Genomic DNA, 13808 nt, shown 5'->3' on the forward strand with positions numbered 1-13808 from the left:
CATGGCAAGCACACTTTTACATTTGTCAGAAATATAGATGTGACCATCTGAAACTTCCACCACAGTCGTGCAATTAATCCCTTTTGATAATAGATCTGACTGGCCTAAGTTGTCAACGCTATAGGCTCCTCAGTGTGTTCCATGGGACAGAGCTCACAACTGCCAGAAATCAAGTTACCTCTTAATGCAATTTGATTTAGGAACACTTACCTTGATCCTGGTCATCAGAGGGTACGTTGTCACCTAGAAAACAAGGTAAGAGGTCATTTGGTACCTCACCACAAAGACCGTAAAAAGGGGACAGAGAGAGTGGCAGGAAACTGTGAACAGGAGTCCAAATATGGCTGTCCATATTGGATCATTTTGTAGAATACTAAAGGCCGTGATTGATCCTGTTTAAGAATGTTCTATTGCAGAGGAGAAGGGAAGGAAAGGAAGATTTTAATTTATATAGCACCTACCACAACCTCAGAACGTGTCAAAGTGCTTTACAGCCACCAAAGTACTTTTGATGTGTAGTCACAGTTGTAATAGAAATACACAGATTTACAGCACAGAAGGAGGCCATTCGGCTCATTGTGTCCATGCCAGTCGGGCAAGAGCTATCCAATCTAATAGGGAGAAAGCGGTGTAATGGTAATGTCACTGGACTAGCTATCCAGAGGCCCAGGCTAATGCTATGGGGGCATGGGTTCAAATCCCACCGCAGCGGCTAGTGGAATTTAAAATTCAATTAACAAAATCTGGAATTGAAAGGTAATCTCTGTAATGGTGACCATGAAACTATCACTGATTGTCATAAAAACCCATCTGCCATCCATACCTGGTCTGGCTGACATGTGATTCCAGATCCACAGTAATGTGATTGATTCTTAACAGCCCTCTGAATTGGTCATGCCAGTCACTCAGTTCAAGGGTAATAAGGGATGGGCAACAAATGCTGGCCTTACTAGTGACGCCCACATCCTATGCAAGAATAAATAATAAAAAAAAACACTTTCGAGCTCTTGATCCTTAAGCTTGTAACTTACAGCACTGCAAGTACCTATCCAAGTACTTTTTAAATGAGATTAGGGTTTCTGCTTCTTTCTTTCTACCATTTTTTCAGGCAGTGAGTTCCACCACCCTCTGGTGTAAAAATGACCCTCCAGCTTTCCTCTAATATTTTCATCAATTAGATTAAATCTATGCCCCCTGATTACTGGCCTCTCAGTTAACGGAAATAGATCCTTCCTATCGACTCTAATATGCCTCCCCTCACAATTTTGTACAACTCAGTTAAATCTCCGTTCAGCCTCTTATCTTCCAAAGAAAAGAACCCCAGGCTACCCAATCTTGCCTCAGAGGTAAAGTTCTGAGCCATATAAGGAGGTACTAGGTCAGAATGATCAAAAGCCTGGTCAAAGAGGTGGGGTTTAAGGAGTGATTTAAAGGAGGGTGGAGAGGTGTAGTGAGGGTGTTATAGAGCTTGGGGCCTAGGTAGCTGAAGGTGCCACCGTGGTGGAGCAATTAAAATCTGGGATTTACAGGAAACCAGGATTGGAGGCATGCAGATACCTTGGAGGGTGGTGGGGATGGAGGTGATTACAGAGACAGTGGGGAGTTGGGGGGTGGGTCAGGTGGCAGGGGTGAGGTCATGTAGGGATTTGAAAGAAAGAAAGAATGAGATTCTTAAAATCAAGACATTGCTAGTAGGTCAATGACCTGGCTGGGGTGAGAGGGGAATAGGACTTGGTGTGCGTTAAGAGACAGGCAGCTGAGTTTTAGATGACAAGTTTATGGAGGGTTGAATGTAGGAATAATGCTGTTGCTTACAAAACAAAAAGCAACTGGCCCAACATTCCATCTAACTCTCAGCAAGAGGATGGAACCTGAAAAAGAAGAATGTGGCTGATCAGCAAGGAGTGAATTGGAATAGTCAAGTCTAGAAGTAACAAAGGCATGAATGACTGTTTCAACAGCAGATGAGCTGAGACAAGAGCAAATTCCGGCCATGTTACGGAGGTGGCAATAGGCAGTCTTAGAGGTGGCACAAAGGAGATTGGAAGCTCCTCCCTGGGGCAAATGGGACACAGAGGTTGAGAATAGACTGACTTAATCTCAGGGGAGTTGAAAATTCAGATGAAAGTGCGATATGATAGAAGTGTTAAAAAATTTTAAAAGGATAGGATGAGGTAAATAAAAGATGACGTTGCAGTATTTAAGGGGTCAAGGAAAAGGGATACACAATGAAATGAAATAGATTTATAACAGAGCAGGAATAGCATATTTGCATAGCGAGTGGTGAGGGTGTGGAATTCACTTCCAAGTTTAGTGCATGAGGCAGAAACTATGGCCGGGATTTTCTGATCCCACCGGGAATTTCCGCCCAAAGTCAACCGGCGGTTCCCGCCACAGGCAGAACCGGAAAATCCCAGCCTATGTCAAAATTGGAATGTAGATGAAAGAAAAGGAATTGAAGGGAAATGGGAACAAAGGGCGTCCATGTGATTAAAACTGCTCAAGTAGAGGTTAAACAGCAACCTGAACTGAATGGACTAAATGGCCAGTTTCTGTATTGTAACTTTTATTTCCATTTATTTTTGATATCCAACAATTATTCCACAAGTTATGCGACATATTGATCCAATCACGTGTGAAAACCAACAAATGTATGAACCCAACAGTGTGATGTTTACCTGACTTTTTCTTATCTGGTTTATAGCTCCCATCATCCAACAGATCTTCAAGGTCTTTATCTGAAATGTCAGAGGCACCTACAGATAGAGAGAAGATGATATCACTGTTAAATACAATGGGATGTGATTGTGCACCCTGGAATCAGGTATTTAAGTGCAAGTTATATTCTAGGGTTTGAACACCTCAAATGTCGAATGACAATTCAGGAATTTGTGCTCATCTGCCAATGACAAGTGGAATTTGCCCATTGTAATTGATCAGGTGGGTTGATATTTGTATGTCGTTGTTGTTGATAGTACATCACCACATCAAGGCAAATGGGACTTAATATATATTGTATATTCTAAAAATGTCCACAGTGTACTCTATTTAGTACAGACCTTCCAACCCAAGAGAAAATGTTGACATGTGAAAGCCAATCAGGAGCAGACTGCAGCTCATTAAGGGATAATGTTATTGGAAAGAGGGACAGCTCTCACAAATAGGCCTTATTTATACACTACAATCTCCCCCTCTAAGAACACTAGTGTCAACTAGCTGTCAACGTATCTTTCATATCAAGTTGATTGACTGGTTAATGTTTTGCATCTGATAGCAATAGTTGGAAATTCACAAATGATTGAATGGATTCTTATCCAAAATGTGACATGATGCAATTTAGGCCAACCTTGCTTATAACTAAACTGTCAAAACATGTCAACGTCGAAACAACCTTTGAAAAAAAGTAAGTGATGTGTTCTTTGCTGTACAACAAACTAATGATTCCAAATCAATGCTTGGCTGGAATAACTCTGCAATTTCACAGTATTCACATGGCAAGGGAGGTGGGGTTTATCTTAAACATGTCCACTTTAAGTTGATGTAATCTGTTAATCTAGTCTGAAAAAAAAATCCAACATACAGCAGGAAACCAAATAAGCAGGATTGTTTCACTATGATCATCTTCTGTTGTGGTGAGGTTCCTTTTCAGGAAAAGCTTGAATGAATATCATTTGAGATTCCTCACAGCCATGACACAAAGCGTGTCCCAGTCTGGATTCAAGTTGAGTTTCCATGCATCTCCCAGCTTATTATTTTTCTTTCAGTTTACTCTCTTTATTTTTGAATTTTACATCTTATTTTAGGCTAGACCACAGTTTCAGGAAATAGAGATACCTCAGACACTCTCTGATCTAGGGTCTGGCTGATGGTGATAGTACACCCAGAGAGCTAAGGAGGCAGAGCAAGCTCCTCACTATTGATGCAGAATAAAATCAGCACAGGAATCTGTGAATATTAGCACACAGGATCAAAAGTTAACAGATGTACCAGGATCCAGGTTCGTTGAAAGAAACTAAATGATTATTTGCTTCAGTCTTACAGCAAATGAGTATTTCGCAGAGAGAACAAAAACATCATAAATCCAACACTGATAATACTTTGATGTGCACATAAATGTACTCGAGTAATTAATTCAGGATTATGATTAGCTTATGGACTTTACCTTGAAACTCTCATTTGCAAATCGAGTTGAGCATTCTGGAAATCAAACTTTTCAGGAAGTATGTCACAGCAAATTTGAGAAAGAGGGTGGGGAGAGTCCCTTCTTTAGTCTCGGAGATCAGGGCAGGGGGTGTGGTCCGATCTTCAATTCTACTGGGCTTGGGGGGGCTAGGGAAAGCATTCCTGTTCCTCTTGGCTTGCCAGCAGCGCTGTTAAGGCACTTGCCTCTTCCACGAAGCAATCCTCACCCCAGGAACCCACCCAGCCAGAGTTAAACCTGGCAGCTAGGTGAAATGAATGGCACGCAGCCTTGTTACAATTTCAAAATGACCAACCAGCTTCCTGGGAGGATGTTGGTTGCTTTCCCACCCATCCCAGGTCCGTTAAGCTTGGAAATAGTCAGATGGAATTGGGTCTGGGATTTTTTAAATGTTCATGTATTACCTGACCTCAACCCACCGGTTTTGTTTGCGGTGGTAGTGTGGCCTGGGTGGGGTTGGGGGGGGGGGTGGTGTGGTTAAATCCCACCTATTAACTCTGTTTCTCTCTCTCTCCGCAAAAGTATCCTGACCTGCTGAGTATTTCCAGCATTTTAGGCTTTTACAACATATTTGCGGTTTGGATCATTTTGAAGGGGTTGATCTTCATGTACAAGGTTTTTTTTTGAGGTAAGCCTGTGTCATTGAAATGGTTTCAAAATGACTTAGTGGCATATCTGAGTGTCTGTTGACATCGTCTTTCTGTGACCATCCTGAAAAAAACTGTTATAATTGAAACATTTTCACAATTGTCAAAAAGTGCGAATTAGAGAAAAAGGAGGAAGACGACAGACAAAGACATCATAAAGCCATGCACCAGCCCCCATTAACATGTGCAAAATTCATCCACACGGAGGAAACACTGTCAAAGGTAGATTCTGGTGGAACCGTGCAGTCATGCAAGGCTGCTTCTAAATAACTTATTATTAATGGTACAAAGGGTGAGCAATGTTTAAATTTGCTTTAATAAGCAGATTATTTGTAGACCAGAAAGGAGTGTGCTGTTAATAGCCACACACTGCTTGTAGAAGATAAGGAGGATCTATGGAGATCAGGGGACATGATGCTAAGTCGGAATTCAGTAAGCGACAGGAAGGGAGACTGCAACTGGCTGCGAGTAAAGCTGGATGAATCCAGACAAGCCCAAGGACATAGTCTCTGGACAGCCTCAGAAAGAAAAAAACATATTTGAGCCTGAGTTAAGTTGAGCGTACAGCTAGCAGATGTGATACTCAAATTCTGCTTTGAGACAATACTAAAGTATTCTGTTGGTGAAGCATTCTGCTGGCATACAGTGGCACTGCCTTTCATTTGTATCTTTTAATCCTTCTAGGAACTAAAGCATCACTGTTCTGGCACTGAAACAATGCACTGGTCCGATTCTGTGGCAACCAGCCGGACTGTATCTGAGTCACATACGCACACCCTAAATAGTCAGGTCACAGATCAAAACACAGCAGTTAAGACCAGCAGAGAATACAAATTGAATAATTTCTGTGTTATCTGGCTTTCAAATGGTATCCTGTCCAACAAATTTCTCTTCAGTAGATCTTGAAAGAATAGGCAATGAGACTAATTGTTTTGCTGATATTTAAATGATGTTTTGAATCTCGAGTAACCTTTACAAATTTCAGTTTATAATGTGGGTTGTAAATCTGCTCTTCCCCCTTCCAACAAATTAATTCAATGGCCAAATCTTTGTAGCAGCTAATGCTGCTGCCTTATGTCTGTTCATTTGTGTTGTCCTGTGTGGGCTTGCTAATGAGACTTTCATTTTGTGAGTGTGAATGAGAACATGTCATGATATTAAGGCTGCTAGATAGCAATCTTCAATAATGAATGCATTCAGATTTTCTGAAATTGCATGCCACTTTTGTATGCGAACATACAAACAAGGTGCAGGAGTAGGCCACTTGGCCCCTTGAGCCTGCTCTACCATTCAATAAGATCATGGCTGACCTGAATGTAATCTCAACCCTAGATTCCAGCCTACCTCCAATAATCTTTCACCCCCTTGTTAATCAAGAATCTATCTAGCTCTGCCTTAAAAATATTCAAAACCTCTGCTTCCAGCACCTTTTAAGGAAGAGAGTTCCAAAGACTCACAGCCCACCGAGAGAAAAAAATTCTCCTCATCTCTGTCTTAAATGAGCCACCCCTTTTTTTAAACAGTGACCCCTAGTTCTGGATTCTCCCACAAGAGTAAACATCCTCTCCAGATGTGTATGATAATTCCCAAAACTCAACTGACTGCAAATGTTCAGTGGAACACCTTAATCTGAGTGGAAAAATTCCTTCCTTGATTGGATGGTAGATGATTGGATTGGAATAACTGCTGCCAATTGAGATGGTTTGCATATGCAGTGACCGCTTTGATTGTCTGCTGTGGTGTGGCTGATTATTGGCTAGTTGTTGCCTGTGTAAAGACATTTTTGTTACTAGAAAGGGCTCAGTCTCTTGAGAAAACTCTGCTAGCTGTCTCAAAACTCTGGCTCAGAGTATTAAATCAAATCTTTAGGTTTATATTTGGTTTGACCCAGCTCTGGATGGATCACCCAGCTCTAGTGACAGCCTCCTTACCCATTTGTTTACCTCCTTTTGGTTTGTCATTCCCTTTGGAGCCTGGAACAGAAGGGTGATCTGTGGGACAGATAGAAACTCTTTAGCTAAGAGCAACAACATATAAAAAGGAATATTCTCATCTCAGACTCTCCGATAACTCTTTCATATGTAAGCTTGTCTCCTCTTTGTAGCGGTAAGCACTGCCCATTCCTCTGACTGAATGTTCTCATTTTTCCACATTATATTGGCACATGGGCAGGGGTTGAAAGAGGACATTCTGCTCATATCAGACTTCAATCATCGATTAATGGTCGTCAGAATATTGTACATTGTTTATGCAGGACCTGAGTGAGAGCAGTTGTTCTTGCTTTTAAAAATCTAAACCACACTGTGCTTTTGGATTTTTAGTGGGGCTGTCATTAAAATTTAGTTAAGTTATTCCTCATCCTATTTCTGTACATCCATTTGAATTTTAAACTGAATGACTGCAAATGTGAAAAGCTAACATTGTCTTGTTCATCCTTTGTGACGAAGATGACCATGTTCAACATTCAGAGTGTTTGGTAGGATTCCAGTGGGTGACTGCTAGGGTCCGGAAGGTTCTGCTGCAAATTGGACAGTATACCAGAGGTGGCTGAGTTTTGGGTGAGTTGCTGGCTCAGGGTTTCCTCTCCTTGCATTTTCTCTCCGCCTCTGATATGCATTTGCTTTTGAAGAAGGCTGCACCATTTTATATTTGGTTGTACTAGGTGCAGTGATCCTGGGCGAGCTTCTCCCGGGACTTCGGAGTTGACATCAAAACTCTTAAGCAAAGCCTTCAGGGTGTCCCTGTAGCACTCTCTTTGACCCCTAATAAGAGCGAATCACAGACTCAAGCTCTCCATAGAAGATTTGCTTTGGTGAGCAAGTGTCAGACATTCTGGCTACATGATTAGCCCAACACAGTTGTGACTGTCTCAATATGATGCTTGGCATGCCAGCTCAGGTGAGCACCTCAGTGTCTGGTATTTATCCTGTCATTTGACCTCCAGAAGCTTCTGAAGGCAGCTCAGGTGAAACTAGTTGAGCTTCTTGGCATGATGCTGATACCCAGTCCAAGTCCTGCATGTGTAGAGTGGAGTGGGTAGGAATATTGCTCTATGGACTTTCAGTTTGGTAGACAGATTTACTCCGCTTTGTTCCCAGTCTGATTTTCGAAGTCTGCTGCTTTGGTAATTCTTTCATCTGTCTCGTTGTCCATATAGACAGCTCAAGCGAGTGTGCTGCCAAGATTAAAGAGCTTATCTACTGCTGGCAGGTTCTGGTCATGGACTGAAACCCTGGGCTCAAGATAGGGCTTTCCTGGAGCAAGCTGGTACATTCCGTCAGTTTTCTTGACACTGATCATCAGGCCGAGGTTGTTGCATGCATTGGAGAACAAGTCCATACTACATTACATATTCAGCTCTGAACCAGCATCTAGTACACAGTCATCAGCAAACAGTACATCATAAGGCTTGTCTTTGAAGACCTCAGTCTTTTGCCTGGGGTCGTCTCAGATTGGACAGTTTCTCCTCCCATGAGATATCTGATTTCGATGCCAGGATAACCATCGCAGGAGGCATAATAACACCGTACTTTCATATTTAAGTTGGAAGGCGGTTTCCATGCAGAGATCTGATGCAAAACTTGAATTTTTTATTTCATTCCTGATTTGAATTTTTAAAAAAATTTAAACTCCCACAGGTAACTTTCTATTAAGTGATAAATGAAGTACCAAATAGACTTTGAGCTCAAATAACCAAATGGTGGCAGGTCCTTTTTGCCTTCATTCCTTACCTGAGTCACCTTTACCTCCCTTGCCACGGTTGTCATTACTGTCATCAACAGCATCCAACAAGTCAAAGTCATTTGGGTCTAGAGATACAAAGAAAATCCTTTCAAAAGAGGTTCGGGGTGAGTTGGGGGAATAAGTGAGTTTGCAAAGCTGGATAATTCAAACAAGTCTAGAGATTTCCAGCAGCCAGAGGTGAGCATGTGACCGAAACTGTGGTGTGGGAAAGGGAGGTTCCGTTTCATGGAGTCCAGCCACCAATATTGGAAAAGAACTGTACCACTGGGACAAAAGGGAAGAGAGCAGAGTAATAGTCAGAAATTGTAAATTAGGCACCACAGGTATAGAGGAAAACTAAAAAAAAGATAATGTAATTAAATCATGAAAGAAAGAAAGACTTGCATTTATGTAGAGATTTCGTGATCATTGGACATTTCAAAGCGTTTTACAATCAATGAAGTACTTCAGAGGTGTAGTCATATCGGGATATAGGATCTGTGGTAGCCAATAAGTGCTCAGAAAACTTCCACAAAGAGCAATGTGATAATGACCAAATTACAACTTATTTTTTGTGATGTTGATTGAGGGATAAATAATGGCCAAATATTGGATAATTCCCCTGCTTTTCATTAAAATAGTGTCATGGGATTTTTTACATCCTGCCAAGCAGGAAGATAATGGCCTCAGTTTAACATCCGAAAGGCCTCACCTCTGACAGTGCAGTACCAAGGGAGCACCGCACTAAAGCTTTAGCCTGGATTTTTGTGCTCAAGCTCTGGTGTGGGACTTGAACACGGAACCCTGTGATTTAGAGTCGGGGTGGGGGTGGGCTACCAACTGTGTCATGGCTGAAACATGAGAATACTTGAAAAAAACATGACAGCAGAAGGACAGGTTAGGAGGACATGTGATCCAAACAACCATCCAAAGTTTCCTAAAATAAAAACAAATGCAAAATTCTGTGGATGCTGGAGTAGCTCATCTACCAGGGAACAAACTGAATTAATTGTAGGTGCAAATTCAACTGAGAGGGTAGAAGATAGTTGCCATTACTGAAAAATGGCTGCAAAATGGTAAGGACTGGGAAGTGAATATACATTAGAGAAAGAGGATAGCATGCTGGACATAGGAAACTGATACTGAATCACAGGTTCACCAAAATTAGCGTAAGCAAACCAATGGCATTAAAAAGTGACAAATTCCAGAATCAGAAGATTTCCAAACCAGGGTTTTGAAATGGAAAACATTGCAGATGCCCTAGCTATAACTTTCCAAAGTTCTCTCCATTCAGGAATCAAAAAAATTGCACACGTGACTCTGTGGTTGAAGAAGGGAGACTATTATTATTAACCATTCAGCCCAACATCCATCATCGGGAAACTACTAGGGACGAAATTAAAGATAAAGAGGAACACCTTGAAAATTTTCATAGAGAGAGCCAGCATGGATTTATAAAGGGTAGATCATGCCTGGTGAACCTTCCTGAACTTTTTGAAGAGGTGACTAACGTAGCAGACAGAGAAATGTTTAAGGGTGTTATTTATACCAACTTCAGGAAGGCATCTGATAAAGTCCCTCATAAGAGAATGTTAATTAATGTCAAAGTTAATGGAACTGAAAGTAGACTATTGATCTGATTAGGAAGCTGATCGAGCGGAGGAGCAAAGATTAGGGATAATAGGCAGGTACATAGGTATTTGACAGTATGTGAATAATCCGGTCACACAAGGACCTATATTGGGGCCTCAACTATTCACTGCCTTAATTAATGACTTAGATGATGGGGTAGACAGCCATATATCCAAGAAAGGAGGTATTGTAAGCAGTGCAGCTAGATGCATTAAGTCACAAATAGTTATTAATAGTTTAAGAGAATGGGTAAAACTGTGGCTAATGGACAGCAATGTAGGAAACTGTAAGGTCATCCAGTTGAATCTGAAAAGGATAGATCAGAATATATTCTAAATGGTGAAAAGCTAGAAATAACAGAGGTCCAAATAAACTTAGCGGTCCATTGTACAGAGGTTAAAATAGCACAGGCAGGCACAAAAAATAATCAAAAAGGCTAATTAGGTTGGCTTTATATCCAGAAGAAGGAGGTCTTGTGGTGCAGTAAGTGGTACCCCACCTCTGAGCTAGAAGCTCTGGGTTCAAGTCCCACTCTAGGACTTGGTGGCCAAAGAAGTTGTGTTCGTAATGCGGCTAAACAAGTTGAGTGTCAATTTGTAAATTCTTCCAACATTTGCCAATGGTAAGGGGTAAGAACAGAGATTCCTGGTCAACCAGGTGATAGAAGGAAATTGGAACTTCCTTGGAGCCTCCTTGCCCTGTCTTTGGTGGAGATCGCAGAGCTGTGGGCCGGACCTGCCTTCGAGCAGAGAACGCAAGAAGAGGAAGGCATCCAAAAGATAAGATTAGGGTAGAAGTTATGCCACATTTATACAAAGCTCTGATTAGACCATGCCTGGAGTACTGCGTTCAGTTCTGGCACCACACCTCAGGTATATATTGATGTTGGAGGGAGTGCGGCATAGGTTTAGCAAGATTATACCTGGACACCAAGGGTTGAACTACAAAGAGAGTCAACTTGGGTTGTATTCTCTGGCATATTAGAAGATTAAGGGGCGACTTCATTGAAGTTTTAAATATATTAAGGGAAACCGATGGGCTGAGTGGAGAAAAACCTTTTCTGTTGGTTAGGGAGTTTTGGATTAGAGGCGATAGACTAGAGCCAAGCCTTTCAGGAGTGGAGTTATGAAACACTCCAACACCCACAAGAGGGTGGTAGAATTTTGAAATGGTCCTCCACAAATGACAATTGAAACAAGGGCCTGAATTTTACCCTTGGCGGGCACACACGATCACCAGGACTGGTGAGGAAACAAACCCCACCCACAATTGGCTCATGACCGCAATTTCACACTGGCTGGCTAATTAAGGCCCGCGCAGCATGAAACGCATCCCCCCAAAGGTGGGGAAGGGCCAGGCGGGGGTGGGGGCCTGTCAGGCGCTGGGTCCAATGGCGACCCGACGGGCAGTTTAAAAATGGCACAGGCAGCTCCTTGAAGGCTGCCAGGGAAGAATGTATCTTCTGCGTGCTGAGGGCCGAAGCTATGGCCTCAACTGCGGCTGGAGACACCAGGCAAGAGGACAAGGCACTCGGGTGGGCACTCGGTCCCCCCCGGTTTTTGGACGAGTGCCTCACGGTCCACCTGGAGGAGATGGCTGCCAGAAGGGACACTCTCGTCCCCAAAAAGAGCTTGGGAGGAGGTGGCAACCCAGGTCAGCAGCCACGATGTCGTGCGGCACACATGGATGCAGTGCTGCAAAATGTTCAATGGCCTGCTTCACTCAGCAAGTGTGGGTACTGTGCTGGCGTGGATCAGTGTGCTGAGCCCCCATGGAGCTCAGGAGTGTTAAGAGTCTGAGTGCCAACTGTCAATAATGCCGGAGCTGGCCAAGGGGGTGAGCCCTGGCTGCTTGGACTGAGTGCCTTGCGGCTCGAGGGCCATGACTTGCCATTAGGCGGCAGATGCTGGATGTCCTGCAGGATGTGTGGGAGGATCTGGCCGAGATGCATGAGGGTATACGTGCTCTGGTCTCTGTTGTGCAGGAGTCCATGCACAGCATAAGCACTGTGTTGACTCTTGGCTGAGCGGCTGCCTCCTCCATTGAGGGAGTGGCGACTCTCATGGAGAGGCTGCTCCAGGGACAGAATCAGGGGTTTCTGGAGTTGTGCTCAGACCTGCAAACCCACACACAGGCAATGACCTCAGGTGGTCAGTGCCAGTGTGGGAGATGGGTGAGGCACCCAGTATCCCAGCTAGGTGCTCGTCCATCAATGGCGAGCAGCGGGGTCCAGAGCGACCTCACGTTGGTGCACAAGCTGCTTGTCATCTCTGTGGGCTCCTCTCAAGGCGCTCTGGATGACAGCAGCAGCTCCGCTGCCTCTCTGCCAGTGACCTTGGCATCTGATGCGGCTGCGATGACTGGGGAGATTCCAACCGTGGCACTGGCTGCTCCCTCCCAGGCGGGGCCAGCACAGGCTCTACTGGCCAGAAGATGACTGCTAAGGTCATCGAGGCCAACAAGGCACCAGAGTCAGCAGGCTGTCTCCAAAGTTGCTGCCAGTGAGGGTGGGGGCACCAAGACATAGCCCTTGCAAACATAAGTTTAAGGCACCATGAGCACAAGAGGGACTGTCGCGGGTGATCTCCAGTTCTGTTATGTTTTGTTTATGTTTACTGGCTTGGGAATGAAGACCAGGGAAGGTGATGTTAATTTGTTTGGATTGTGAAAATGACATAAATTTTGTTTTTGTCGTAATGGCCTGAGTATGCTTCACCTTTTTATTTTTTTGGTGCCGGGTACTCCAGTGTGTAATGCTGGACGTGACTGTCTCTAAACTTTATTGTACAGGCACTGAGTCCAAATGAAAGGGTCGTTTCAGGCATCCGGGATGAAGGCGGCAGCCCTGACATGAGGTGGAAGCAGATCTTTGGCAGCCCTGTTGAAGGAGCGTTGGATCAATGGGTCCCTAGTGCCCCTGCCTCCCTGAAGGATACAGAGGTCTGTCTCCATGTCCTCAGCGTTCTCCTCACCAAGCTCCTCTTCTGACTCACTATTGGATTCATCCTCTGTGGCCTGTGGAGCTGCCTGAAGATCCTCCTCCTCCAGTGTCTCCCCCCTTGCCAGTGCCAGATTGTGGAAAGTGCAGCATGCAACCACTATCAGTGACACCCGGGGAGTATTGTGGTGCTCCCCCTGAACGGTCCAGGTATCGGATCTTCAGAAGACCTATGCCCCTCTCTATCACTGCCCTTGTGGAGGCAAGGCTCCTATTATAAAGTTGCTTTGCCTCTGCTCTTAGGTGGAGGAGAGACGTCCAGCCCTCTTTTCAACAGATAGCCCTTGTCACCCAGCAGCCATCCATCCAGCCCCGCTGGAGCACTGAATAGTCTTGGCACCTGGGAGTGTCTCAGGATGTAAGTGCCATGGGAGCTGCCAGGGTACCTTGCACAGACTTGCAGAATCTGCATCCTGTGATCACACACTATCTGGATGTTCATGGAGTGGAATCCCTTCCTGTTGACGAAGGCACCGGGCTGACCCGCTGACTGTTGATGGCCATATGTGTGCAGACGATTGCACCCTGGATGTGCAGGAACCCAGCCATCACTGCAAACCCTTTGGCTCGCTCAGCCTGGCTGGCCTTGTCTGTACGGAAATGAATA

General features: G+C 44.1%; 1 protein-coding gene and 1 long non-coding RNA gene across 7 annotated transcripts in view; one reads left to right on the forward strand and one right to left on the reverse strand.

Annotated features, from left to right (window-relative positions):
* Positions 1-13808, reverse strand: part of LOC121282161 (CD99 antigen-like protein 2) — a 162523-nt gene that overhangs the window by 15406 nt on the left and 133309 nt on the right. For 3 of the 4 annotated variants that reach the window (XM_041195694.1, XM_041195692.1, XM_041195695.1), the window contains 4 exons: positions 8580-8657; positions 6780-6839; positions 2679-2756; positions 211-243 (listed from right to left, as the gene is read on the reverse strand). In XM_041195694.1, the coding sequence (XP_041051628.1) occupies positions 211-243; positions 2679-2756; positions 6780-6839; positions 8580-8657 (249 nt within the window). The remainder of the gene's footprint in view (positions 1-210; positions 244-2678; positions 2757-6779; positions 6840-8579; positions 8658-13808) is intronic. The other variant, XM_041195693.1, reaches the window with a different exon arrangement.
* The window catches only part of LOC121282162, a 36470-nt gene that overhangs the window by 11394 nt on the left and 11268 nt on the right, over positions 1-13808 (forward strand). Inside the window, exons 2-4 of one of the 3 annotated variants that reach the window (XR_005944006.1) lie at positions 2705-2940; positions 4724-4829; positions 7296-7406. This is a non-coding gene — a long non-coding RNA (uncharacterized LOC121282162). The remainder of the gene's footprint in view (positions 1-2704; positions 2941-4723; positions 4830-7295; positions 7407-13808) is intronic. The other 2 variants (XR_005944005.1, XR_005944004.1) reach the window with 2 other exon arrangements.

This window comes from Carcharodon carcharias, chromosome 9, assembly GCF_017639515.1.
Source record: "Carcharodon carcharias isolate sCarCar2 chromosome 9, sCarCar2.pri, whole genome shotgun sequence".
NCBI lineage: Eukaryota > Metazoa > Chordata > Chondrichthyes > Lamniformes > Lamnidae > Carcharodon > Carcharodon carcharias.